At 34.6% G+C, this 25,899-nt stretch overlaps 2 protein-coding genes across 5 annotated transcripts in view; one reads left to right on the top strand and one right to left on the bottom strand.

The window, feature by feature from the left end:
• LOC116170205 (zinc finger protein chinmo-like) overlaps positions 1–25,899 on the bottom strand; it is a 301,795-nt gene that overhangs the window by 125,394 nt on the left and 150,502 nt on the right. The window lies entirely within an intron of this gene.
• LOC116170208 (homeobox protein aristaless-like) overlaps positions 3,548–25,899 on the top strand; it is a 76,749-nt gene continuing 54,397 nt past the window's right edge. Inside the window, exon 1 of the mRNA XM_031486438.1 lies at positions 3,548–4,033. Within this exon, the coding sequence (XP_031342298.1) occupies positions 3,850–4,033 (184 nt within the window). The 5' untranslated portion in view covers positions 3,548–3,849. The remainder of the gene's footprint in view (positions 4,034–25,899) is intronic.

Here is a 25,899-nt window from a genome sequence, read left to right as displayed (position 1 = left end):
ATCCACCGTATAGGTATAGTCCCCATCCCGATTTATCCGCCTTGCGATTTTCACATCTTTGTACTTAGGTCTTTGTAGGTCAGTTTGAACATGCCTCGCGTAGGTAGGTATCTCATTAGGTACCTATGTAGGTAGGTATAACCAATATTTTCGATTTCGAAACTTTAGTTTTCACAGGATATAATTTTTCGTGAATCCGCTCTGAATAAGTCAGTTGATGTATATATAGGTAGGGACTACATACCTACTATATACCTATCAGGCTATAGGTACCTACCTACTTAGGTATATTGAGACTGTAAAAAAATCGGGAACCGTTTGATTCATCATTGTAAAACACTTCAATCAAAACAGAATTTTTTAACAACCTAACATCAACCCCAATTAGAGAAACGTGTTAATAATTTATTAATAGTGCAAGAAACTAAATACAGCACATACTTATAAATTTCCAACGGGCCTGCCATTATGATCTACAGGCCAGGTGGCAACCGCCACCCGCCCCCCCGGGTCAGTCCGCCCCTGCAGCTCACTCTGTACCTACTCGCCGCACGATATCCTTAGGCTGACAGTACCCAATTTTCCAATTTATCCATTGGCAGATCTGTTTTGCTAATTTTGTACTCCCAATTTTTCTCAGTGTATCTATACCTAATTATAGTAAACTCCATAATGATAGTAAACCCACCACTAGGTAGGTACTTTTTTCAAAAATAAAATGCTGTGAAGAAAATGAATTTCGTTTGATAATCTTCATTATCGCATACAAAGAAAGAACCATTCTTGACAATTGTCTTTTAAAGATCATTTCTTTCATATGTTGATGGCCGTGACTGGGGTTAACGCATGGTTCATTCTTTAGGTCGATTTCCACTTGCGCTAAACTCAGCTCGGCGAAACGACGCGATGTCGCGCGAAATAAAGATAAATATCTAGTTATTTGTATACAACTAGAGAAGAAAGATGGACTCAAGTTTTGCACATAATTTTTTCTGAAACTACTGTAGTATGCAATAATGAAGTTTGAAACATAGCAATCTAGATACGGGTATGTTTCAATTCTAAATGTCATTATTAAGATTAATGCGGCAATTGTTTTTTACTTTCCTGATGACTAGAGAGGAAAATCACATTTTCTTCAATCTTTTTAGAGACGAAAGTATAGTTGTTTCTAAAGTAGTTTCAGAAAAAAACATGTTGGAGGGTTGGTTACAACCGATACAGTATTGGTAAACCTTTTCAAAAATAAGTAGGTACCTATTTTTTTCAGTATCAATATCAACTGATTTATTCAGAAATGCGCAATTTTTAGCGCATTTTCCAATTCATGTACCTATGGAAAGCGATATATTATGATCACTTTCTTCATCCGTCCGTCCGAGCTCGCAACTACTCTCCTATAAGTACATCAGTTTCGAAGATACTTATATAGTTTCAATTTTTTTAAAATAAAAGTGCACTTTTTCGCTCTTAATGCCTGTCTGTCTGTCTGTCTGAGTTACAAAGGTTCCGGAACTACCCCAATTACAGAATTGGTATTGGTGTCATTCTATCAGATATTAAAAATTATTTCATGTTTGTATTCTCGTTAAGACATGAAATATCCATAAGGGCCATTCAAATCGAAAATTAAATTTGAAAGTGCATGTAGGTAACCCTTGAATTTGTTTGTTATTTAATTGTTTCACTTTAAATGTTATACTTATTTTCATTTGTTTAATATTGCCCAGTTCCTTCGACGTTTAATCTCGCTTAGTTTGATTAGCGACTTCAATTCTTTATGCATGAATCTGTATTTCATTTACTTAATGTAAGAGACTTCGGAATGTTACTTTTCACAAATGGGAAAGGAGTGGAGTTGCTTTTAAATCTATTTGAATTGGCTACTTTTGAGCATAACAAATTTTGCATTAGATTAAAGTCAGATTTAAATTATTCTAATTTAAGAGTTACTTCCCCGGATTGTTAATTTTTTTATACCTATTGCACATATTGCTCCACATTTTTCACCTATATTTACCCTCCTTTCATATTCATATCGCCAATTCTGCCAAAGTTGCCAATTTTTAAAGTTGTCATTTATTTAAAAGCAGTGGTAACTAAAAATAATCATATAATTCATTAAAGAAAATTATGCACGTGCACTAGTGACTTTTTGCTCTGTACAGTAAATGCCAGACTATAAAGCCGAATTGTGCCGCATTTATTTTCTTGTTAAGCGGATTAAGAAGTGCACAGCAAAACGGGTTCGGGAAAGCATATGCGAGAAACGATATCGGAAGAGGAAAATTTAGGAAACTTCTACCGCAAATCCAAGTTTCACATGCAGGCAAGCGTCTGTTGCTTCACAAAATAATTGATTCTGCGTAAAATAATGACCTCCGTATTCTGTATTTTTTGGAAATCGATATAATAACTAAACTTTCCCCACAGATGCTTTAATATTTGAAATTACATATAAAAAGGAAATTGATGTACTAAAGCTAGATGTTTCGGCATATCCATGTCATCTTCAGGTCACTAGAAGGGTAGGTTTGAACAACATTTACTTTATTTTTTGAGTTGGAACTGACAATATGTCAAAATGACAGCTGGGCATAACATATACAGCTCGTCTTACATTACACGCCGGCAGATGTCAATTAGACTTCTACTGAAGGCCTTGATCACTATAATAGTGCAAAATTATCATGAGATTTTCGTGATGATTTCGCATTTTTATCAAAAACGACTAATTTCAAGAAATACAATGACATTACTAGACAATTTCACGAACTTACATAGGTAGATAGTGTTAATAATCCTTTCTGTCATTTACCTAGCTTTCTAAGGGATGTAGTTGTTCGTCTGTCCGCCCGTACATATGTGCGAAAATTCATTTTATATAAACGTCTTTTACTATTGTAGACTTAATAGGTACCTATACCTGGCATAGTTTTACTTATAACAGGCGAATAATAGTTACATAAAAATCAGGAAAATGACACATTACTGGCGAGGAAATATTAAAGTGCGAGGCCCTTTGGGGCCGAGTACTTTAATTTCCGAGTCAAGTAATGTCATTTTACTGACGAGTTTTGTATTAAATCTTACCCGAACTCGTATTTTAATATAACATTTCAATTTGTATAATAACACTTTTGGTTAATGTCAATCTGTCAGTGATGACAGGAGTCATTATAGACATTAGAAATGTCAAAAATGCGGCCGGTAAAGTGACAAGTGGCAGGAAACTCAAATTTCCTGACAGAAAGTAGGCATGAAAATGAAGGTTTAGGACGATTTTGGGTAAAACATTTTGTAAAATACGTACCTACAGTGAATTGAAAATATACGGCAGAAGTTTATAGCAAACCAAAATTTTGGGCTTCATTAATAAAGTTCAAAATTGATATTTAGTAGGAGTCGACAATTCATGAAATATAAATCAAAGCAGGAGGGCAGTTCTGAAAAGGGAAGACGTTTCGGAACTCCGCCCGTGGGATGCCCCAGGTAAGAAGACGGCCCATCGAGCCGTCACCAGGTGACAGTACGGGTTTCGCTCAACGCCGACGCGTACCTCACCTGTACTCGCATGCTTCGAAAAGACATCGCACCTCAATTAAAGAATACACTTTTTTTTTTAATAAATAGGGAGTGAACGGGCGGATGCGGTTATCGTTTTACTGTTCTAAATAGTGATAGTGTAATTGCGGCGGTAACCCGATAATTACAATTACCTACCTATAGCTATACCTACGCGGCGTTTTAACGAGGAAAGTGCACTGACTGGAACGTTATCGATGCACATACCTGTACGACTTAATTACAATAAACAATTTACATTTTTACGTTAAGTAGCGAAGTTAAATGGATTCACGCAATGAAATGGACTTGACAATGCGTTCGCGGGAAAGCATTCCACCTGATGCGTGCAAAATGAGGGTGGCGAAATCGATCTTTTCAATTAGAAGTCTCGTTGATCTTAGTGACACCGGTGAAAAAAGTGCGGAAGGAAATCGTCGCGTCGAAGACGGACATTTAATTTCTGAGGGTAAGTCATTTGCATTATCCCAAACATTTCTCTTGCGCCAGAACACTGTTGCAGATGCGTAAAGTGGGTTGCCTATTTTAAAGATTGGGGTCTGTTGATTTACGCTTTTTGATCAAGCAATTTCAATATTTAAAAAAAAGTGAAGAATTCTCTAATCAAAATAACTAACAATGCAAATATAGTCTTTGCAATTGCTACAAGTAGCTAGAATAAATTTTTTCAAAAGGTCTATGGGTGCAAATATATATAAACTATAGGTATATACTTATCCGACACAAAATATTTTTTGAAAAAAAAACATGCATTCAAAATAATTTTTTCTTTTTAAAAATAGAAATAAAATTTACATTCACATATCAACAGTAGGTATGTATACTCAATACTGTATAGGTATATTGTAAAACCAAAATAATTTTTTCTAATTTTGACATTTAAAGTGACACTTTTTAAAGCTCGTTGACGTTGTAAGATGCCACCAGTTGTGAAAAGTAAAATATTTCGCAACTGGCGATGAAAAGTATCACTTTACATGTCAAAATTAGAAAAAATATTGTGTGAAACACGTTGGGAAACAGTACTATTCGTAACGCGCTTTCTTTTGCTCGTTTCCGCAGAAATACGCTCGTTACGAAAAATAGTGCTTTTCCGAACTGGTTGCACAAATACCTAACTATTAAAGTATTGGGCGATTATAAATGTATTCCCCAAACAGGAATTTCTTATAAAAATCTTTATACAAACACGCATGCCTCGAAAAATGGGGATTGATCGTGTAATCTTTATCAAGATTCACGTCGGACATGCGGAAAACTAATTTCAGAAGACACATTGGATTAAAAATGTTCACCTATAGGTAATTTGTTTAGGGAAATCTGACTCGCAATCGCTATGGTAGCGTTTGGTAGCATAGGCAACGCATATCCCATCTCTCTTGATTCTTGTTTTCAATAAAAACGAAGAAATAAAGGTCGATTCTCACTTTCGTGCAAGGCACGTACTCGGCACAGGCAAGGCACCGACTCGGCAAAATATCTATATTATTGAATCGTATGAATTTTTTGGGGTGTAATTCACACTATGCGAGCAACGACTCGGCAAGCTACGGCCTTTGCACGCAGCGTTCTTCCGAAACAATATTTGCCGGGATGTACCGTGCACGTTCCGACAAGTGTGAATACAATCTGTGCAGGTCACCGACTTTAGTTCATTTTTCATAGTACAAGAAAGGTTGAAGGGTCAGCAAAGGAACACTTTTTCAGCGGAACAAGATGAGATGCTGATTGAAGGGTGTCCAGGAAAATGATTTCGGTCATAAAAGATACTTCTTATGCATTTTATGTACACAAAAAAGTATTTTTCTTTTTCTGCAATATGTACTTTCTTGTTCTTCATCATCTAATATTAGACCAATTTTAATTAACGTCAAAGTTTCGAACATTTTTACAGTTGAAACTCACGTAGAAACTGCTTACCTGCGACAAGCGTGTCGCAGTGTGAATTGAACTCAAAAAACTTTGCCCGTGCCGAGTATGTGCCGTGCCGGTTCTTTGCACGAAAGTGAGAATCGGCCTTAACTCTTTCATAATCCTCTAACTGCTAACATCAACTGTTAAAATTTATAAATACTTTAATTTAGGTGATAAATTAAATCGATACACAAGAACGATACATGAGAATTGATAAAACTTCCTCCAAGAAAGATACCAATAATCCATTATTTACTGTATTATTGTTAATAAATTAAAATGCATGAGCTGCAACTCGCTAGTTTCTTTTTTTGCCACATATTTGTCTCATCCTATTCAGTATGTGGCATAATAATAATTATACAAATCTGATCCAATTATTGCGACATCAGGTGTTCCGCAAGGGTCTAACTTTGGACCACTTCTATTCTCAATGATTAATCGCCGCATAGCCTAACATGTAGATAATCATTTATTATTCGCAGATGATTTAAACATTTTTCCCATATCTCTAATATTACAGATTGTCGATTGAGTAGTTTTGCAAACTGAAATACTACAATGTAATCGTATAGGAAAACCAGTTTTTCCTACGACTTTCATTGAAAATGACATATGTCGTATGTTTACTTGAAAATTGACAATTTCGTTCACTTATACTTATGGCAAAATGTAACGGAAAACAAAACGCACCCGTGTGATTTGCTTTCTCATAAGATCTACCATATATTAGAAAGCGAATCGCATGTTACGTTTTGCTTTCGTAGTAGTCTAATCTTCTTGTAACATCAACGTAGTAGGCGTACGTCAAACTCTAAAATTGCGATTAGTTTATTCTTGAGTTTATTCCCTTGTGCTACGCGTTTAATTCCTTACTTAATTTTAATGGCGGAAAGTGATTCTTCCATGGATGTAGAGTGTACTCCATCCAACATCAGGGAAGAGGCAAAATCCACTACACTCGAATTACTACCTACCAACTAAATTGCGGCTGAGATATGAAAAGTAGCGTACGTCTAATAATATTAGTAAATTTCTTGCAGAAGCTCCAAACAACAAGTACCTCTTTGCTAAAGTAATTATAACAATAGTTCGTTAAAGAGAAATTGAATCTATTTCGTATTTTTAGATAGTTTTAGTAGTTGGTTGGTTCAAATAATAGTTATTTGTTTCATTAGTACAAAAAATGTCAGTTTTCGGGACGAGGAAGATAGTTGCTGGACGACGCGTTAGCGGAGTCCAGCAACCTTCCGAGTCCCGAAAACGCATTTTTTGTACGAATAAAACATAAAATTTTTTCTCCAACCCCCTTTACTTCAAATTATATTCGAATTTAGATTCAGTCACAGTTTCACTACTAGTATAAGAACTTCTGCTTTCTTGTCCTCACGTGTCATGCCACTCTACTTTTTAGGTTAACTTATAACCTATTCGTTTTTACCTTTTACTTCTCACCTCTCGCGACTTTGTAGGGAGCAAATCTTGAGGTAGCATGTTCTGCCGTTTCTAAAATCTCTGGCGGAGTGCAATCCATGTCGCTATCAGTTTCAGTCATTTCTATACACAATTAATATTGTTATATTTTGTATTGAAATAAAAAACTTGCCATACAGTTTTTTAATTAAAATTAATTGCAATTAACTTTTTCAAATTTTGAATTCAAAATGACAGATAATAGTGCAATGGGTCTGAAGTAGATGGCGTTACGCGCGACGGCGGGTTGTATACGTATTAAAATTACGTTCACGGAATATGTAAATTACGTTACACTTGGTTTAAATAAAAATAGCGAGCGTAAATCATTTTCAATACATGTACATACGTATAGGTAACATCATTATTTGCATTGAATATGCAAAAATATTTGATTTGTATGTATAGAAATATCTTACAACCTGCAATGTAAAACGATGTCAATGTGACATATCTCCGTGATTGTAATTTTTTAATTGGCCAACTTTCAAGGTCAATTTCTTTTTGGTACTAGGACCAAAAGTATCCACTTTTTGTACAGTTGCCATAGTGAAAGCGATTAATCCCCAAAACGTCAATTTTAGGTACCGAACACTGTCACAAAATAGCGTCTTATTCAGGTGGTTGGAGAAAAAATCTTTTGTTTCATTATGTAAGTAGATTTTTTGTTGTATGGAGTCGTAGGAAAAATAGTGTACATGACTCGTTTGAAAGCCACTTTTCACACTCGTGTAATTGCCACACTCGGCTTCGCCTCGTATGGCAAACTTCACATCTCGTGTGAAAAGTATCGCTTTCAACACTCGTTACGTAATATACTATTTCATAAGCACACAATTTTCGAACGTACTCATTGACAAATCACGTTGCCATCTACACGGAAATCTCTAACCAATCCGTCTCGACCAAACATACATCGATCTACTCCTAAACAGTTCGACAAAAATAACAGTCACAGAGTTCCAGAGTCCCCTTCGTGTTTTCCCATGCACTGAAAAATGTATAGAAATCACCAGAAAACTTCGAGAAGCTGACAAAATGTATAGAAAGCGTTTAGACGGCTTTTCAAATTTTAATAGGACCTTTCAATCATTTATATCCACAGATTGTTGTGTTCTTTTCAGTACACTGGGATGTATCTAGAGATACTTGAAACTCTAATCAAAACCTACAAATTTTACACAATAGTTGTGAATGTTCTTTTTGGCATCTAACTTTTACGATATAGAAAAAATCCAAAGTCGATATGTGGTCAGACAGACAGACATACAGTGTGTAAAGCGATGGGGTATACAAGAGGGAATTTTTTTTTAAATATTGATTTATGAAAAAAATTTATTCTTCATAATATTTTTTGCTTGCTTTGAATGTAGCAATAACGTTTCGATTGTTTGTGGTTTGATAGCAATACGCGATCTTGATTATAATGTAGAAGGATAACTTTCAATTAAAAAAATTAGTTTCATTATTTTTCCAGATTTCTATAAATAAATTTTAGATTATCGAAACGTTATTGGTACTTTCAAAGCAATCAAAAAATATCATGAAGAATAAATTTTTTTCATAAATCAATATTTAAAAAAAATTCCCTCTTGTATGCCCGCAATCGCTTTACACACGTATATATGAAAGAAAATTGAGAACATACTGGAGGCTTTTTTGAAGCTCATGAAGGTTTTCAAAAACGCTTTTTCTGTTATCGCTATAGTTCTGGAGGTGGACTATACCATTAAAGCTTTAAAATTTCTTCAGTTAGCAAAATGTTTGAAGAAAGTTTTTTGGCAACGAAAATTGATTGTTTAATTCAATCGAAGGCGGTTTCCGTCATTTTGTTCGGCACCCATAATTTGCGGCGACAATTAAAATTCGTCTGGTGGGTGGAATATGGCCATTTTGATTTTTTTATACGATTTTACAAATTGCCAAATGCTAATTAATAGTTTTTTAGACAAGTATAAGTAGGTAGGTACCGAGCTCGTGATTTTCCGAAGGTGGTAAACTCTTTCATCTGTGCCGATTTAGTTCATTGGTCTATCACGTCGAAGAGATTATTTCACTTGGAATAAGGCGAAAAAAAAAGTTAAACAAATAAAAGAAACAATTGATTCACGGTTCACCATGATTGATAATGAACTTGTAGATATTTCAGCCGTAACGCCTCAAAAACTCTTTAATTATAGAACGCTTTTTGTCCGAGCTTTCTTAACGCTTTACTGAGCTTTGATTATTACGCTTCCATATTATCAGGAAGAGAAGGAAAAAAAAGAACATTAAATGGTACATTCACTCCTTATTAGCTTCTTGTCAAGACGCTCATTATCCTTCTCGACGTATACTAAGGTATAATGGCGGCCCAAATTACGAAAAACGATTAATTCGTATCAGCTGTCTTATTAAAGAGGTGAGTAAAACGATATTAGTAATTTGCCAAAGTAACGATGATAATTAATTATCAACTTTTGCGTTACACTCTTTTTCAATTGCGCAAGGGATACACGTGTATAATTCTGCCGCTACGGTTATTTAAGCACCTGTCGGTTTTTAATTTTCAAAAGATAAATAGTCTGTCGGCATTGCGGAAGATTTATTAAAAAATTTGTATTATGCACAGAAAATCGAATTCTCAGCTCGACACCGAGATCAGATTTCCTTCGTGTACTGTACCTAATTTCTCTTCATCTGATATGGAACATTGTCTGTGCGACTTTTAAATACCTACCGCTATAATTTAAAATTAAAGAATACTTTCCCATAAAATGAAAATATCTTATGATTACATATATCTCAGATATTTGAAATACATTTTACAAAAAGGAGAAATAAATATTTAAAAGAGTACCACCTTAGATCTCTGAAAATGTATTGCGACAAAATAAGCTTATTCATATTTGCTTACTTACTTATTAAAAAATATCTTGAAATCAATAATATCAAAAGATTGTAGTTATCTGGGATTTATTATTACAAGTTCTTTGGAGGTGGTTTCCTTTTTTTATATGGCCCGTAAAAAAGCACACTGTTTAGTGGCGTTTTTTATTACCAATACAGCGATATACGACAAACGAAAAAAAAAAACAAAAGTTGAAAATTGCTGGTTTCAACAGGATGGTGCACCCTCGCACAACGGCTTAATCGTGCTTTGGCTTTTGGCTGAACATCTGTTTGAGTAAAATATATATTTTGGTGAAATCAAATTATCCTCAAAGGAGTTGTTTTGGCAAATGTAAAAATGTTAATCAAGTTTGAGGTTTTGTTTTAGTGGTTAAAGTAATGTGTTATTTTCCTGACTTTTATGCCGCCAATCTACATATATGCATGCAACAATGACGTCCGTCGTCAGTAAAGTGTCAACCATATGGTTTGGAAAATTGGTATTAATTATAAAATTTATTTAAAATTTTAAAGCGACACTTTACTCATAACGCCCCCTGCCCCTGGACTTTACCGAAAGTCGTTGGTCGTGCCCAGAGTAAGAAATAAAGATTCTTGCTCCGAGGTTGGTAGGATATCGAAGGAGAAAATCGGATAATTTAGGAGGAAACAACTTTTCGTGTACACCCGACTGAATTAATTTGAATAAACGTAAACCAATTAGAATTAATATAAATTAATTTGAATTAGCGTGTACTAATTTGAATTTACGTGAATTATATTTAATTAACGTGAATTAATTTAAATTTACATGAATTTGAATTAATGTGAATTAATTTGAGTTGAAATGAATTAATTTGAATTTTTGGTGTACACAAAAAATGGTACTTGTTTCCACTTGTTGCATAGAATTTTGATATTAAAATGTTACACTCAATAAAAGAGAAGATTAGTGTAATGTGGGTGGCCTAATAATACGCAATTTTTTGTTGCCAACTTCTAATCAAACGATGATCTACAATATACTTAAAATTGCGAATTTCAAATGACGCCAAATGAGGGTTTAATTCTTAGTTTGTACATTAATGATGGAAGTAAAACAAAAAACAAATTTCTCATAATTATATTTACGTTAAGATTACGAGTAGTACCTACGTTTCAGTTGTGGTAAATTGAAGTTAACAGCTTTATAATTTACCGAACCGTTACTTGTCATATTTAACAGTGCACCTTTTATAGGCATTTAAGGAACCATCGGAGGAATGTTCCAATTAATCTCTCGCGTTCGAAAAATGTCAATAAAAATTCCTCAGGAATGACGGAATATGTTAATAGTGCGCGTTTCGAAAACGTTAAGTACCCCTATACGAAGAAGGAGACAATTTTTAATAAGATTATCCTTGTCGCGTGCCTTTTTATCGAACCACTCTACTGTCGTCGTGTCCGATCGCCTTAAATAATTATAAAAGCGAAGCTTTTACACACACGCTCTTTTTTATCTTATTTCGTTCGATTGTTGGATCGAATAAAATAAGAATGACATAAACCTATTTAACGGAAAAAAAATTGTACCTCCGGGACATTTTTTGTAAACATAAACGACGGGTGCTGATTTATGTCTTGCATTAGCGTAGCTTTTTAGGAGGATCTGGATTATTGTTTTTTTCAATCCGTGGATTTTAAACAATAATAATCCATATATTTATTCTAATTGCTACTTGTCTGCTCTTAGAGGCACCATTACAATTTACTGATTAGACCCAAGATTACTGTTTACTAAGATCTTTTCCCTTGACTAACTATAGAAGGTTGCGATAGTTAATCATAAAACGTCCCTTTTGAAAATATGGTAAACCAACTTCACCATCTCTCCTCGTACCAAAAGTGAACCGTTTCTTGATAAATCATCAAAAAGTCTCCCTAATAGGTTTCATTTTAAGTATCGTCCAAGTTCTTCTTATGGCCATTTGCACAGACAAATTTAAGGTGAGTCTATGAAAGGGTTTTAAGCTCAGCTTAAATTTTCAAATTTTCTTGAATATGTTCACCTTCATTTCTCAATGTCTTCTTCATCAGTTTCTTCTTAAACCAAAAACCAACAAAATTCGTCCAAAAGCTCTTTTTAAGTCCCTCTAAAGTTTTTCTCATGTTCCAAATTCGCTTCACGCGATTCTCCGAATTTTTTCTGAAACTGCTATTAAATTTCTGTTAATATTCTCAATTTCTTCTCGCGTTTCGTATATCCATCCTACTCAAATTTATACTACATAAAATTGGTATAATGTCTGGCATCAAGAAAGCCTCTCTTCAAATTAGTATTCTCAAGAGATTTTCTTGTATTTCTTTGGTATGAGGAATCTAGTGCATTTTCGTCATTGCCGAGTTGTTTTTGGATTGACACGTAGCTCATTTCATCTTGGTACTGTTATCCAACACCATTTATTCAAAGAATTAGAAGATATTTCTGGTAAGAAATCTTGCTTTTCGACATATACACGGTGTCCATTTTTCGAGTGCCACTATGGGGATCTCGCTTACCTTAAGAGAGAAAGTTGGTTAAATGGGGACAAAGTTGCGAGTTTCCGTGCTGAATAACCATCTGACAAGAAATTTAAAATATCATCAATAGTTCTGAAAATATCGCAAAAAACGAAACTTTCTGATTTTCGTTTTTAATTTTTTCATGATAAACTACTCGTACTAGACATTTCTAATTAACACATTATTCGAACACTTTTCAATGGAGATTTCGAATGTGACATCTCGTTTTAAATAACTTTTCAGATGACAGAGAAACACGTGGCAAATTTAGTTTTTCTTATGGGCGCCATTTTTAATTTTGAGATATTAAGTTTACGTCTTTTTTTCTCTTTACGATGATATATCACACATGGTGGTTCAGTATCACATTTTTCCCAAAATACAATTTTTAATTTTTTTGGGAAGAGTGCTTTGGAAAAACAAAACGTTCTTTTATTGTGAACAAAAGTTTGACAGTTTGATGCATATATCCGGTTGCACCATTGGCATCAGGGAACTAGATGTGTTGAGAAAATTCGATTTTCACATGAACAGAATTGAACCTTCGTTTTGCAAGAAAATTATAATATTCAAATTAGAACAAAATACATAAGAATAAATAATATTTTAGAAATAAAACTAGCACAATCGTAAATGACACTGCTTGAAATAAGTCAACGTTTTGTTCATAACAAAAGAACGTTTTGTTTTTGCATAGCACTCTTCGCAGAAAATGAAAATTGTATTTTTAGAAAAATGTGATACCGAACCACCATCTGTGATATATCGTTGTAAAGAGAAAAAAAGACCTAATCTCAAAATGTCAAAATCCAAAACGGCGCCCATAAAAAAAACTAAAGTTGCCACGTGTTTCTCCGTTATCTTGAAAGTTATTAAAAACGGGATGCCATATTCGAAATATCCATTAAAAAGTGTCTGAATAATGTGTTAATTAGAAATGTCTAGTACAATTAGTTTACCTAGAAAAAGTTAAAAATGAAAATCAGCAATTTTCGATTTTTTGCCATATTTTCAAAACTATTGAAGATATTATGAATTTATTTTTAGATTATTATTCAGCACGAAAATTCGCAACTTTACCCTAATTTAACCAAGTTTCTATCTCTTAAGATAAGCGAGATCCCCATAGTGGTACTCGAAAAATGGACACCGTGTATAAGTGAAAAATCGTCCTGAAACCTTCATTTTCATGCCTACTTCCTGGCGGGAAATTTTAGTTTCCATGACAGAGACAGAGCAGACTACGTTTCCTGACGCTTGTCACTTTACCGGCCGCATTTTTGACATTTCCAAATGTCTATAATGACTGTTGTCATCACTGGCAGATTGACATTAATCAAAAGTTATATATAAAAATTGAAATTTAGTATTAAAATACGATTTCGGGTAAAATTTAATACAAAACTCGTCAGTAAAATGTCATTACCCGACTCGGAAATTAAAGTACTCTTCGCATTTCAATATTTCCTCGCCAGTAATATATCATTTTCCTGGCTAAATAATTATTATGTTGACAATTGTGTCACGAGTACTAATTCAATTGAAGAATGTTCTGAATTCATTACGTAGTTAAAAGCTATCATGGATAGAGGAAAGTTTGAGCTGCGAGGCTAGGAAACTACAATTCTCAAAAAAAAATTCATGAACTTTTTCACGTCGTGAGTTTTAGAAATTTATCGGAGGCATCTTTTCCACAAAAAGTTTTTGTTGAAATCAAACAATCGTTCATTCGATTTCCTAGAAATGTTATTAGACCTATAGAATGTACGACATTAGAAAAATGGTTATTTTTTGAACATGCATATCGTCCATACCATTTTACTCAATTTTAAAAGTACAGGGTGAGTTTTTTTCATTTTAAGCATTGGGGTCTCGAAAACCGTAAGACATACAGATTCGGTTAAATGAGGAAAGAGTTGTCGTTTTATATAAGAGCATGTTTAAGATACGCTTTTGTTCTTTGACAAAAATCCACAGTTTACTAGATATGAGCGAAAAACAAATTTAGTGATTTTTCTTTTAAATGCTGTAGAATTGTTATTATTAAAATACAACAAAATGATTCGAATAAAAATTTTAGACATATTAATGCTTAACATGATGAACATACTAATTTCCTTCTAGATTTTACAATTTTTGAGTTATAATACAAACTTTTATTTTTTTTATGGTAGTCATAGTTGGCTTTGACATTTTAAAAAAGGACATTTTTGTTTCATTATAACGATATAAGGCTTGCTAAACGTACTTTAATGAATAATCGCGCTGCAGGTATTTTCGTATTATTAAGAGGTAAATAAACAGAGTTTCCATGGAAAAAATATCTAGTGTAACTGTTGCACATTTAACATATTTAAAGGCCATAAAAGTTAAATTAATAATCATATTCAATACACCATTAAAAGTAGGTACATACATCGTATCATGCCATGGAAAACAATAAAAAAAACAAAACACTGCTGTTCATTGTTGAAGGCTTCAAAGAAAATTTGGATTTCAATGTTTGGTGCGAAATTATTAGATCGCGAATTCCTGGACCTTTCATTTTCTACGAAATGAATTTCAAGATATGTTGGATGGGTTAGATTTGGAAACACGACGTAATTTACGCTGGTTTCAACACGACGGTGCTCCGCCGCACAACCAACTGCAAGTAGATACGAAAGAGCACTTAAACTATTTCCACATTCTTGGGTAGGTAGGAACGGACCGGTCCTTTGGTCACTAAGATTTTTAGATTTTTTTTCGGTGTTCTGAAGGATTTAATTTATCAGATCTATATCTCATTTATTCATTCATTCATTTTTATTTGTGAATAACACAATCAATTTACACGTCAACAAACAAACATATAGAAATGTATATAGGGTGAGTTCTTTTCATTTTAAGCATTAGGATCTCGGAAACCGTAAGACATAGAGATTCGGTTAAATGAGAAAAGAGCTCGGAAAAGAGTTGTCGTTTTTAGAGCTTATTTAAGATATGCTATTGTCCACAGTTTACTAGATATGGGCGACAAACAGATTTAGTTTAGGTTGTGCGGCGGAGCGCCGTCGTGTTGAAACCAGCGTAAATTACGTCGTGTTTCCAAATCCAACATATCTTGAAATTCATTTCGTAGAAAATGAAACGTCCAGGAATTCGCGATCTAATAATTTCGCACCAAACATTGAAATCTAAAAAACATATTTAGATCTGAATATCTTGGTCAACTAAATTTAAAGAGAAAATTGAAAGAAGCACGCCCTATTAAAAAAGGAGATGTAAGTAGTATACTGATTGGATCTAACACGAAAAAAATGGATTGGCCATTAGGTCTAGTACCTTGCACAGTCACCCTCATCAGCTTAAAAACATGTTTGATTTTGATTCAATTTAAAAAAATAATTTAATTATAGAGTTTTGTCAATTTGTCAATAAAAATTTACAAAAGAACTTCACCAGAATCGATTACCGCAAGTCTTCTCATCTTAATAGATAGAAAACACAGTTAGTGGTTTTACCAGAATATTTCCAAACCATTGATTTGCTTTTTGTTTTTTACTCTAATTTGAAAAGAATCGGTTCATATAGATAGATAATCGAAATATTTGACCGTACCGGTTTTTGTGGCGCACTCTGTATAAACCCTAAACTCTTATTTTTTCAAATTGTTGACTGGAGGTTAAATAAATACATTCGCTTGTTAATAAACAAACAAGTAAAGAAACACATGCTGGGTATAGCGAAAGGGTGCTATAAATTTTAAATTACCGAGGGGTGTTACGTATACAAAAATTAATCACGCACAACTAGCCTTTGTTGTAAAGTGGTAATTTCGGAAAATTAGTTTCCTGTAAAATTGGTCTACGTAAATTGGAATTAAGAGGAATTAAATTGGCTCACGAAGTATAATTCGATGATTACGATATACAACCGCTGCAACGCAAATAAGAAAAACCAATAATTGTTAAGGAAAGAAATGAAGATCACTCAGCAATGAATGGTTGAAAATTGTAATTTGTTCGTGTTCAATCAATAATACGAAAAGAAATGGTTCGTCTGTATTGAACGCGTGCTTAATGTGGTCAAATCAGAAACCGCTAACTGTAAATCATTGTCGTTCCTTCAAACAATCAGATCCAATCATCTCGTTATTATTACACCTGCGAAATTCCGATCGCTTTTCGATTATTGATTACGATTACGTGAAGCAAATTAAGGAACGCGTTTCTTTCATCCTCTCGTCTAGAAATAATCACGGCGCCTGTACCAAACTGAAAAATTATGTTAATTTATACCCCATAACTTTTTCGTTAATCCATAAACGGTGACGCGGGCTTAAACGAATTCTTTCGATTTTAATTACGTCTCGCACCCTTTTCGAAAATTTGAAAATTAAAAGAGCGCGGCCGCCGGCTCACCTCCTATCCCCGAATAAATCACGTTAGGGGGGGTTTTTTGGCAATAAATTGAGGATATTTTGTTCCCTCTCGCCTAAATGGCATGTAACACGCAAATGTTTACATTTCCTCATTATTTAAACTTAATAAAATTTATATTTGACATGCTTGCTCGAAATGACTACATTAAACTATACGTTTTTATTACTTATTTGCATTTTTATTTAACTCAATATGGAAAAATCCACGATTTATATCATTCGCCTTTATTTATCAAATATTAATGCCGGTTAATAAAATAAATTAGTCACAATGAGAGGAGCGGAATTATTTTTGAACACGTTCCGAATATAAATCAAGCGCTTTTGTTTCAACTGACGAAAGATTAGTTGCTATTTACGATTTTTTCTGTTAAGTTAAGGTTAGTTCTCACGCTCATTTTGAGACACGTCAGTGTGTACTTAGTCGTAGAAACGGTGATCGTTGGGTTGCCGGATGTGACAATAAAGTGTCATTAGGGGCCGAAAAAAAACCGCAGTGATGATAGAGGCGCGCTCCTAATAATTTGAGACCACCTCGGATTTATTCAAACAGATCGTTTTTAAATAAATGTCGTAATTGCTACTACCTGCGGAGATTTTTTTTGTTTCTTAAAAAATAGATCGCGGGTAAATTAAGTTAAAGTCATCGACATGTCACGCCACTGGCGATTGAAGAACTCTGCATCAGTCAGTAACCTAATGCATTGAATAAAATCGGCCGGTCTCCCTTAAAGATTAATTATTATAGAATACGATTGGTACATCTTAGACGTTTAATGATAATTGACCAACCAATCACGTTTCTGAATAAGTGATTAACTAAAAGCGATTATAATCATCCTTTGTGGAACCGGACATTAATCAAGCGCATAAATAATAAAGTCAAAGGCATACGCATAACATGAATAAATTTATAAGGCAAGGAGGAGGGTAGTTGATGGGTGTAATTTTCTATTTGGTGACAAAATATGCTAGCAGCTACACATAGCCATTGTAGTAAATGGCAATTAGTAGGTACACGTTTATTGTATAGAAGGTTTGAATTAATTCGTTCAGTTTGAATAATGCATTATGCCCTTTCCGATTTTATCACGGAGCTTTTTTCAGGAGCCCTGAGATGAATTGCGAATAAAATTCAGAATTCAGTTTCTGCATGTTACTTATTCAATACGAAAACCACGAATCCAAAACTGGTTTTCGAAAATTGCAACATTTTTACGGCATTTCGTTACCGAATAACTCTGGCAATAATATTGTAGTCTTTAAGCCATATCACAATCTACCAATTCGGTTAAACTAATGAGCAATTATTGGCTCCCCAAATTATTTTAGAGCAAAAATGTATTACCTAAAGTTTTTTGTAGAAAAAATTTTTTACGCCCATCAACCGTATTAGTTTTCAATTTTTTTCATATAAAGACGGGAAATTGGAAAAACAAAACCCGCATCTTTTTCAATAATCTGCGATGCCATGGAATTTTCTAAAACAAAAAGATATCCAGTTATCAATTAGCAGCAGTTCGAAATGGATTTTATGATCGACTTGGTTATTGTCTTACAGTTAATGGTGACTTATTCTAACATTTATTGTAAATTGTTATATTAGAAAACCGTTTTTAGTAATTTGTTCTTTTTTTATGTTGAATTCGTTGTTCTAAATATAACACTTTTTGATAGAATTTGATTTGTTTTATAGCAGACATTCCATGGCATGACGGATATTGGCGTAGTTTACTTTTTGTTTCAGAAAATTCCATGGCATCGCAGATTATTGAAAAAGATGGGGGTTTTATTTTTCCAATTTTCCGTCTTTATTATGCAAAAAATTGAAAACAAATAACGGTTGATTGACGTAAAAACTTTTTTCCTACAAAAAACCTAATACATTTTTTCTATTTCGGTGTCACAATGATGATTTTGTACAACTGTTTTCGGCCGAAAACAGTTGTACAAAGACAGTGATTATAGTCGTTTTTTTTTGGTAACTCATCTCTTAAGTTGGCAGTTACTAGTTAGTACAAGTAGGTACTTCCATGTTTGAACTTCAAAATGTCAGTCTTACTCATATACAGGGTGATTCCTATAGTACCTGCCACCGTTTGGGAGCGTATAGGGGGTGCCTAGGGGAGTATTTTGATATAGGACACTTGGGGTCGGAAATCTAAAATAAGGGCGCCAGAACCAAATTTATCTTCTGGAATTTCACGCCTGTATGTACGCAACCCAACCGACCGACGTTTCGCGCGGAGCGATGCAGAGCGAGTTAGCGCGAGGAAGCGACATGGGAGGGAAGGAGGGAAAACGACAGTCAAAAGCAATACGTTTACAAGTGTTCAACGTGGCCACCGTTGTTCTCAATGCACTTCCTACATCTAGCCAACTATTATTATACTATTGCCATAGTGTTTATTCACTTGATACGCGTCGTTGCAGACGGGATTTCGTGGGTTTAAACAAAATTCTGATCAAGTGTCAGCCACACATCGCCGCCTGAGATCGCTCCGTGTGCACCCGCCGGCCGGTTGGGTTGCCTACCTACAGGCGCGAAATTCCAGAAGGTAAATTTGGCTCTGGCACCCTTATTTTAGATTTCCGACCCCAAGTGTCCTATATCAAAATACTCCCCTACGCACCACCTACATGCTCCCAAACGGTGGCAGGTACTATAGGAATCACCCTGTATATAAGTATATATAGGTATGGTCTTACTACGCTGCCAACCTAAAACTTAACGGCATAAAAAGTGTTCCCAACATAAAACATGTTAGTTCTAATGTTCCCTATAGTTTCTGATAATGATTTTTATAATTAAATTAAAGCACCGAAATAGAAAAAATAGTATGAAAAACGCGTGTTACAATGCTTTATTGTAATACTCCTATCTTGCGGACACTCGTGGCTACGCTTCGCCACTCGTGCCACAAGATAGTCGTATTACAATAGGTCGCATTGTAAAGGTACCTTTACACTATCATACTTCTCATGTGATAAGTAACAAGCATTTAGGTTTGTGTTTACACTATACTATTTTTGGTATTATGCCTGTCATAAGACAAATCATAGGGAAATAATATGGAAATAATACGTAAATCGTGGAATAGGGATGTTTTTATTTCTGCATGACAAATGACATGACTTATTTTAAATATCCAAGTGATCCCGCCCTTTTATGGTTACTTTTCGTATTTTGCTGTTATACTTATCTAAAAACCTGAATACTTGAGTAAACCAGTAAACTTTTGATTATATCATTGATTATAAGTGTGTATAATCAATGATTATAGGTATATTAGTTACTAATGAAAGAATAAATTACATAAACAATAAATCGAGCAATAAATATTTACGAGTATATTGGTATTTGGTTGTCTGGTTGTAGTGGTGTTTTCAGACACACATTGTCAAATAGTGTCTTGATTGGTAATTAACCCTTCAAATGTTTGGGGTAATCTTTCAAATAAGGGTACACTCATCCTTAATGGCGACCAAGGGGACGACTCTGTTTCCTTTGTTAATGAAACGCATAACGGAGAAATTATTTTTAAAATAATTGTTAAACTTTTTTCGTTAAAAATGTACTATGATATTTGAGGCACTTTAGAAGTTCACCTATTTGTGCTTTACAGGTGATTTTTTTGAGTTCTAAGTTAGCCTGAAGGTACTTTTTTGTTGAATACTTATTGTGATAATAATTAGCGATTTATTTTAATACAGAAGTTAACCACACAAAATTGCTTATTTACCAATTTATTTAAAATTTTGCGGGATCCCGCAAATACCGGGTTTCCGCGGGATTAACATCTAACGATCCCGCAAATACCGGGATTGAGATTTTGCTGCGGGATTGCATTCCCTAGCTGTAACTTTTGAACTAGTAGCCCAATCTTGGAACTGTTTGAAACTATGGATTCTACAGGCCACGTTCTATAAGAAAAATTTTTTTCCGGGTCGATCTGAGACAATTTTTTTTTCGGGGCAAAAAAAGGCAGTGTATAACCTTCCTTTTTTCCAAAAATCGACTGCACCAAAATTTCTCGGGAGAACACTTTTTCTTATTAATTTTGGTGCGTAGAATCCAAAACAATTCGTACTTTTTCGATCAGACTTCTCAATCAAAAGTTATAGACTAGAAACCAATTTCGAAAGAAAATTCAAAGGGCAACAACACAAAAATAAAACAAAATACAAATACAACAAAATCAGCGCAAGACCGTAAATGCATTGCGGTAGCCGCGCAAACGGATAAAAAGTTATCAACAACGGAAGTGTAATCAATCAGTCTGTTAGCTTTATGTTCGATTAAATTTCACGGATTAAAAGCACAGCTCGTGTTTAAATATTTAGAACCGAGAGGATTTTTTTACACAATTTATTTCGATTTTTAAAAAAGTCATCTTAAACTTTAAAACGAATAGACCGTAAAACAGGATGTGGTTTAGGCGTATTGCATAGCTTCATTTCACATAATTCCTCTTAAAAAACGATTAGTCTTGGTTTTAAAGAACAAAATTAAATTAACAGTTTTGCTGCAGTTTAAAAAATCGTCGTCCTTAAACAAATACGTGTCCGTAAAATTTCGAAAAGGTAGAGTGCGCCGTAGTCGGTCTTATTTGCTTGTGACAAAAAAGGGGTACGCGGTTTGCGCTCCACTTTAATTACATTTTGCTAACCTTTAAAGTTCGGTTTCTTCCCCTACATTTTCCTTTATGATTTTCCAATATTAATAATTGTATTACCGAACCCAGGTACTGATCGTATTTAAATGACATTTTCCCTACATGGATTATTTATCTAGGACATTTTTACCAACACTATTGTTTTGTACTTTTCGCTTATATCGCTACAGGGTGTCCACGACAAATGCAGGCTATCTATATCTCGAAACAGTGTACTACTATCAATAAGAGAAATAGGGACATCTAGTTGGCGGCACTTTCGGTCATACCGGAAGTTGATACCGACTTGCTTATTTTAAATGGAACACCCTGCATAGATATTATTTTATTTCTAGATTCTACGTACAATTCTATATACATCTCATGTATCTATATAAATTGTTCTTGACATGTTTCAGTTTTTATGTCAAAAATGACGTTTACAGCCCAAAAAAGTGAAAATCGCCATTTTTAAAAAGTTTCCAATAAAAGTTGCAAGATACGATGGGATAAATTCAATGGATGCCGAAAAACATTTTTTTAAATGGCGGTTTTCAAGATATTGACATCAACTTTATTATTTTAAATGGACATGACCATATTGGATTTTACGTCACTCGATAGAGAAAAAAATAAAACCAGTGTCGGAATCCAGTGAAAACAATTCCATGGCTGATTATGATTGAAAACCAAATTCGTTCGTTTATTGTGTCGCATAGTCACCATCGACACGGCCATGGAATTATTGCCATAAGAAATACATTGTAAACTTCGAGGCAAAAATGTAAGGTTGATTCCCAAATGTTTAGTATCACTGGTTTTGTAATTTTTTTCTCTATCGAGTGCGTAAAAATCTAATATGGCGTCCATTTAAAATAAGGAAGTGGAAGTGGAAGATGGAGAAAAGTACAGCTGTTAAAGTTTTAAAATGTGATCAGTGCAATTATGCAAGGAATCGCATATCCAGTTTGAGAACGCTTCTAAGGATTTTAAATGTAACCAATGTGCTTGTGCAACTAATGATTCACACACAAGACTCAGGACCCGGGCTATGTTTTTAGCGCCCTGGGCTACATTTTAGCTCGGCGCCCCAGTAACTAATGGACTATAGCCCAGTTAGCTCATTTATAACCCGGCGCCTGACAAGACCTTCGAGGATATTAAGTGCAATCAGTGCAAGTACGCAACTAGTAATAGCTAAAAGCACTCATTAGTCATTGAAAGCAAAGCACATTTATTCGCACACAAGATGTCCAAAGTTTTAATATGTGGCCAGTGCTATTCTAGTGGGTAGTTACACAATAGTGTTACCAACCAACAATATTTTTGTATTACCAACTTAGTTACTTAAAAATTTCGAAAATTCTAATTCGTTACAAAAAATATTGCACTCATTCGGAAAAAAACTTGTTAGATAAATAAATTTTGTACACCAGAAAATCATTCCTAGTTTTTGAGTTATTTAGAAGAAAATGCAATTTTTGAAAAATGACACAAATTCATTTCAATCTCAAGCGCAGGGGCGGACTGGGCCAGGTGGAATTGCATAGGTTGCGGGCCAGGCGAAATTGGTTTCTAGTCTATAACTTTTGATTGAGAAGTCTGATCGAAAAAGTACAAATTGATTTGGATTCTACGCGCCCAAATTAATACGAAAAGTGTTTCCCCGAGAAATTTTGGTGTAGTCGATTTTTTATAAAAAAGGAGCAATACAATTAGAGAAACGTGTTAATAATTTATTAATAGTGCAAAAAACTAAATACAACACATACCTACTTATAAATTTCCAACGGGCCATTATGATCTACAGACCAGTGGCAACCGCCACCCCCCCCCCCCGGGTCAGTCCGCCCCTGCTCAAGCGCTTTAAACCTGTCAAACTTCTAGGGCATATTAAGGTGCGTATCCACCGGCGAATCTATTGGCGAATAGTGTATGAACAGTTCGTAAACCGACAGTCTTCGTCACCGCACAGCTTGCGATCAAATTATCTGAAGTTACCGACAGCTGGACGCAAGTTGTGGCGAACATTACGGGAACAACTAGACGACCGCGAACTGTTCCGTGATCTCTTCATGCGTAGGTACACTTTACGAACAGAGTTGCGAGCTGTTCGCGAGCGCCGGTGGATACGCACCTTTACAAGTAGGTACATGAATAAAGTGAATGCGAAGGATCGAGTGCGTATCGAGTGAAGCGATAATGCCTAATGTAAAGTTGGAGAAAAAAACGTTTCGATTGGTTCGAGCTTTGTCATTTTTGAAGTACAGTAATTGTCTCGGTATTATAAAACGCCGCATTTTCCGCATCTTTGAGCGTAACGAAGATTAGGATACCTGCACCGATGTTTCGTTTACGCGCATTTGACGTTTAAAACGTAAAACAAGAAACGAAAACGTATAAGAATAATTAACATTTTTTAACGCCGGCTCCACATTGTATGCAAATTGTTGGAACTTAATTGAAGGCGTTGAAAACATTAATTTTTTCCATATACAAATATTTAAAAATTTATTAGGCGGAACTCGAAAACCGACGATATCCGGGTTCGCGTACCAAACTTTAAATATGGGTATCTCGGGGGTGGCGAGAGGGAGAGAGGGAGAAATAAGAAATAATGGCCCTACCTAGACTAGATTAGCACTTTACAAGTTAATTTGTTTGTAGATAATTTACATTCGAATCCCATAAATATCTTTCTTTGGTCAGGTATACTTTACTCAATTTGGATTAAATGCGAGAAGTTCAATCTGATAATTTGAGAAAGAGCGATTACGATTCAATTTTGTTCGCTTTCGGTTTGATGAGCGCCTCGAAATTTATTACGAAATCCTGTTAGATACAGGATGTGGCACGAGTTAATCAACGCGCAGATGTTTGGAGACATTAAGCCTGATTTTGATTAGACCGAGCTGGTCAGTCTTTATGGAAATATGCAAACGCGTTCGTGTTTAAATTATATAGTATTCATGTGGTGGATTTTTCTACAAAGGAGTACAATAATCAATTATCTGCAAAAAATGGCACGTTTACTTTCGTCTGTGGAAGTGCCTTCTTCACGCCAGGTCCGTCAAACTGTATAGGTCCCATACGTTGAAGAAACCCACTGGTGTGAATTGGGGTTCGAGCATGTTTTTTTTTTGATTTTTTGGATTACTGAACTTCTTAAATTTTCCTTCCTTCCTTAGGCTGTGGAGAGGAAGGCAACTCCTCGACTTTCTTGCTTTCATCGGCTCTTCACTTGTTTCGCCTTCTTCTTCCTCGGTTTCTTCAGATTTTTTCATCTTCCTCAGTTTTATCAATATCCTCTACTTTCTCGTCGGTCACAACACGACTCGCTCAACCGGCGAATTTCTAGGCTTTCTCGTTATTTCCGCTTTCTTCTCTACATTTCTTCATTTTTTGATATTTTGTCAATGTTTTGCAGATTCTAGCTCTTTGATTTTTTTACTATTTGGGACTATTTCTACATTTTCGACTTTTTTAACTTCTTCGACAACTTCGAGTTTTGCAGGATCTTTGCCAACTGTATCTTCTTTGATTTCACCAAGTCCTCGACTTTCTCTTCTTCGTATTCTTCGATCGATTTCATCAGTAACCTCTGCATTAGTTTGTTAAGGCTTCTTCTTCTTCTTTAGCTTTGTCATTTGGCTTGATCTATTTCAGCGGCCTTTGTGCTTATGGCTTCATTTTCCTCGGTTTCGCCAACGGCCTCAACCTTTACTGCTTTAGTCTGTCTTGACTCCTTTCAATCTTTTTTAAATACCGGGTGTCCCGTGACTCGCAGGACATAACTTACCACCTTGCTCAATTTTAAGTCAAAATTTCCTTATACACTTTGCCCAAAACTCAATAGTTAACAAGTTATGGGCAATATTAAATTTATCAATAAATTAATCTAGTGGGCCATGTAATTGTTTTGTCATAGTATTGTTATGGTGACAATTATTTGATATAATTTTAAGATTAAATTGATATGGCTACGTTTTCAGATCAAGAATATGCGGATATTCACTTTATTTATTGATACTGGGAAGGAAATGCAAGTGAGGGAATATCAGCGGATGTTTCCTAATTGAAGCATACCTAATAGGCCATATGAATGTAAAATTACAACGACAAAGAATAAAGAATGTCACCATAACAATATGATAAAACAATTACATGACCTACTAGATTGATTTATTGTTAAATTTAATATTGCCCATAACATGTTATAACTATTGAGTTTTTTAAGGAAATTTCGACTTAAAATTGAGCAAGGAATATGGTGTTAAGCTATGTCCATCGAGTCACGGAACACCCTGTATGCTGTATGTGACTAGTTCAACATTTTGAATTTGAATCACTCCTCCGAAGTATATTGAATGAAGGAGGTATATACCATGTGAAGATGTTGAGGAATCAAGATTTGAAAAATTGAAAGAATTTCAAAAA

The sequence above is a fragment of the Photinus pyralis genome, unplaced genomic scaffold (genome assembly GCF_008802855.1).
Source record: "Photinus pyralis isolate 1611_PpyrPB1 unplaced genomic scaffold, Ppyr1.3 Ppyr1.4_LG5, whole genome shotgun sequence".
Classification (NCBI taxonomy): domain Eukaryota; kingdom Metazoa; phylum Arthropoda; class Insecta; order Coleoptera; family Lampyridae; genus Photinus; species Photinus pyralis.
This window is presented reverse-complemented; position numbering and strand designations above follow the sequence as displayed.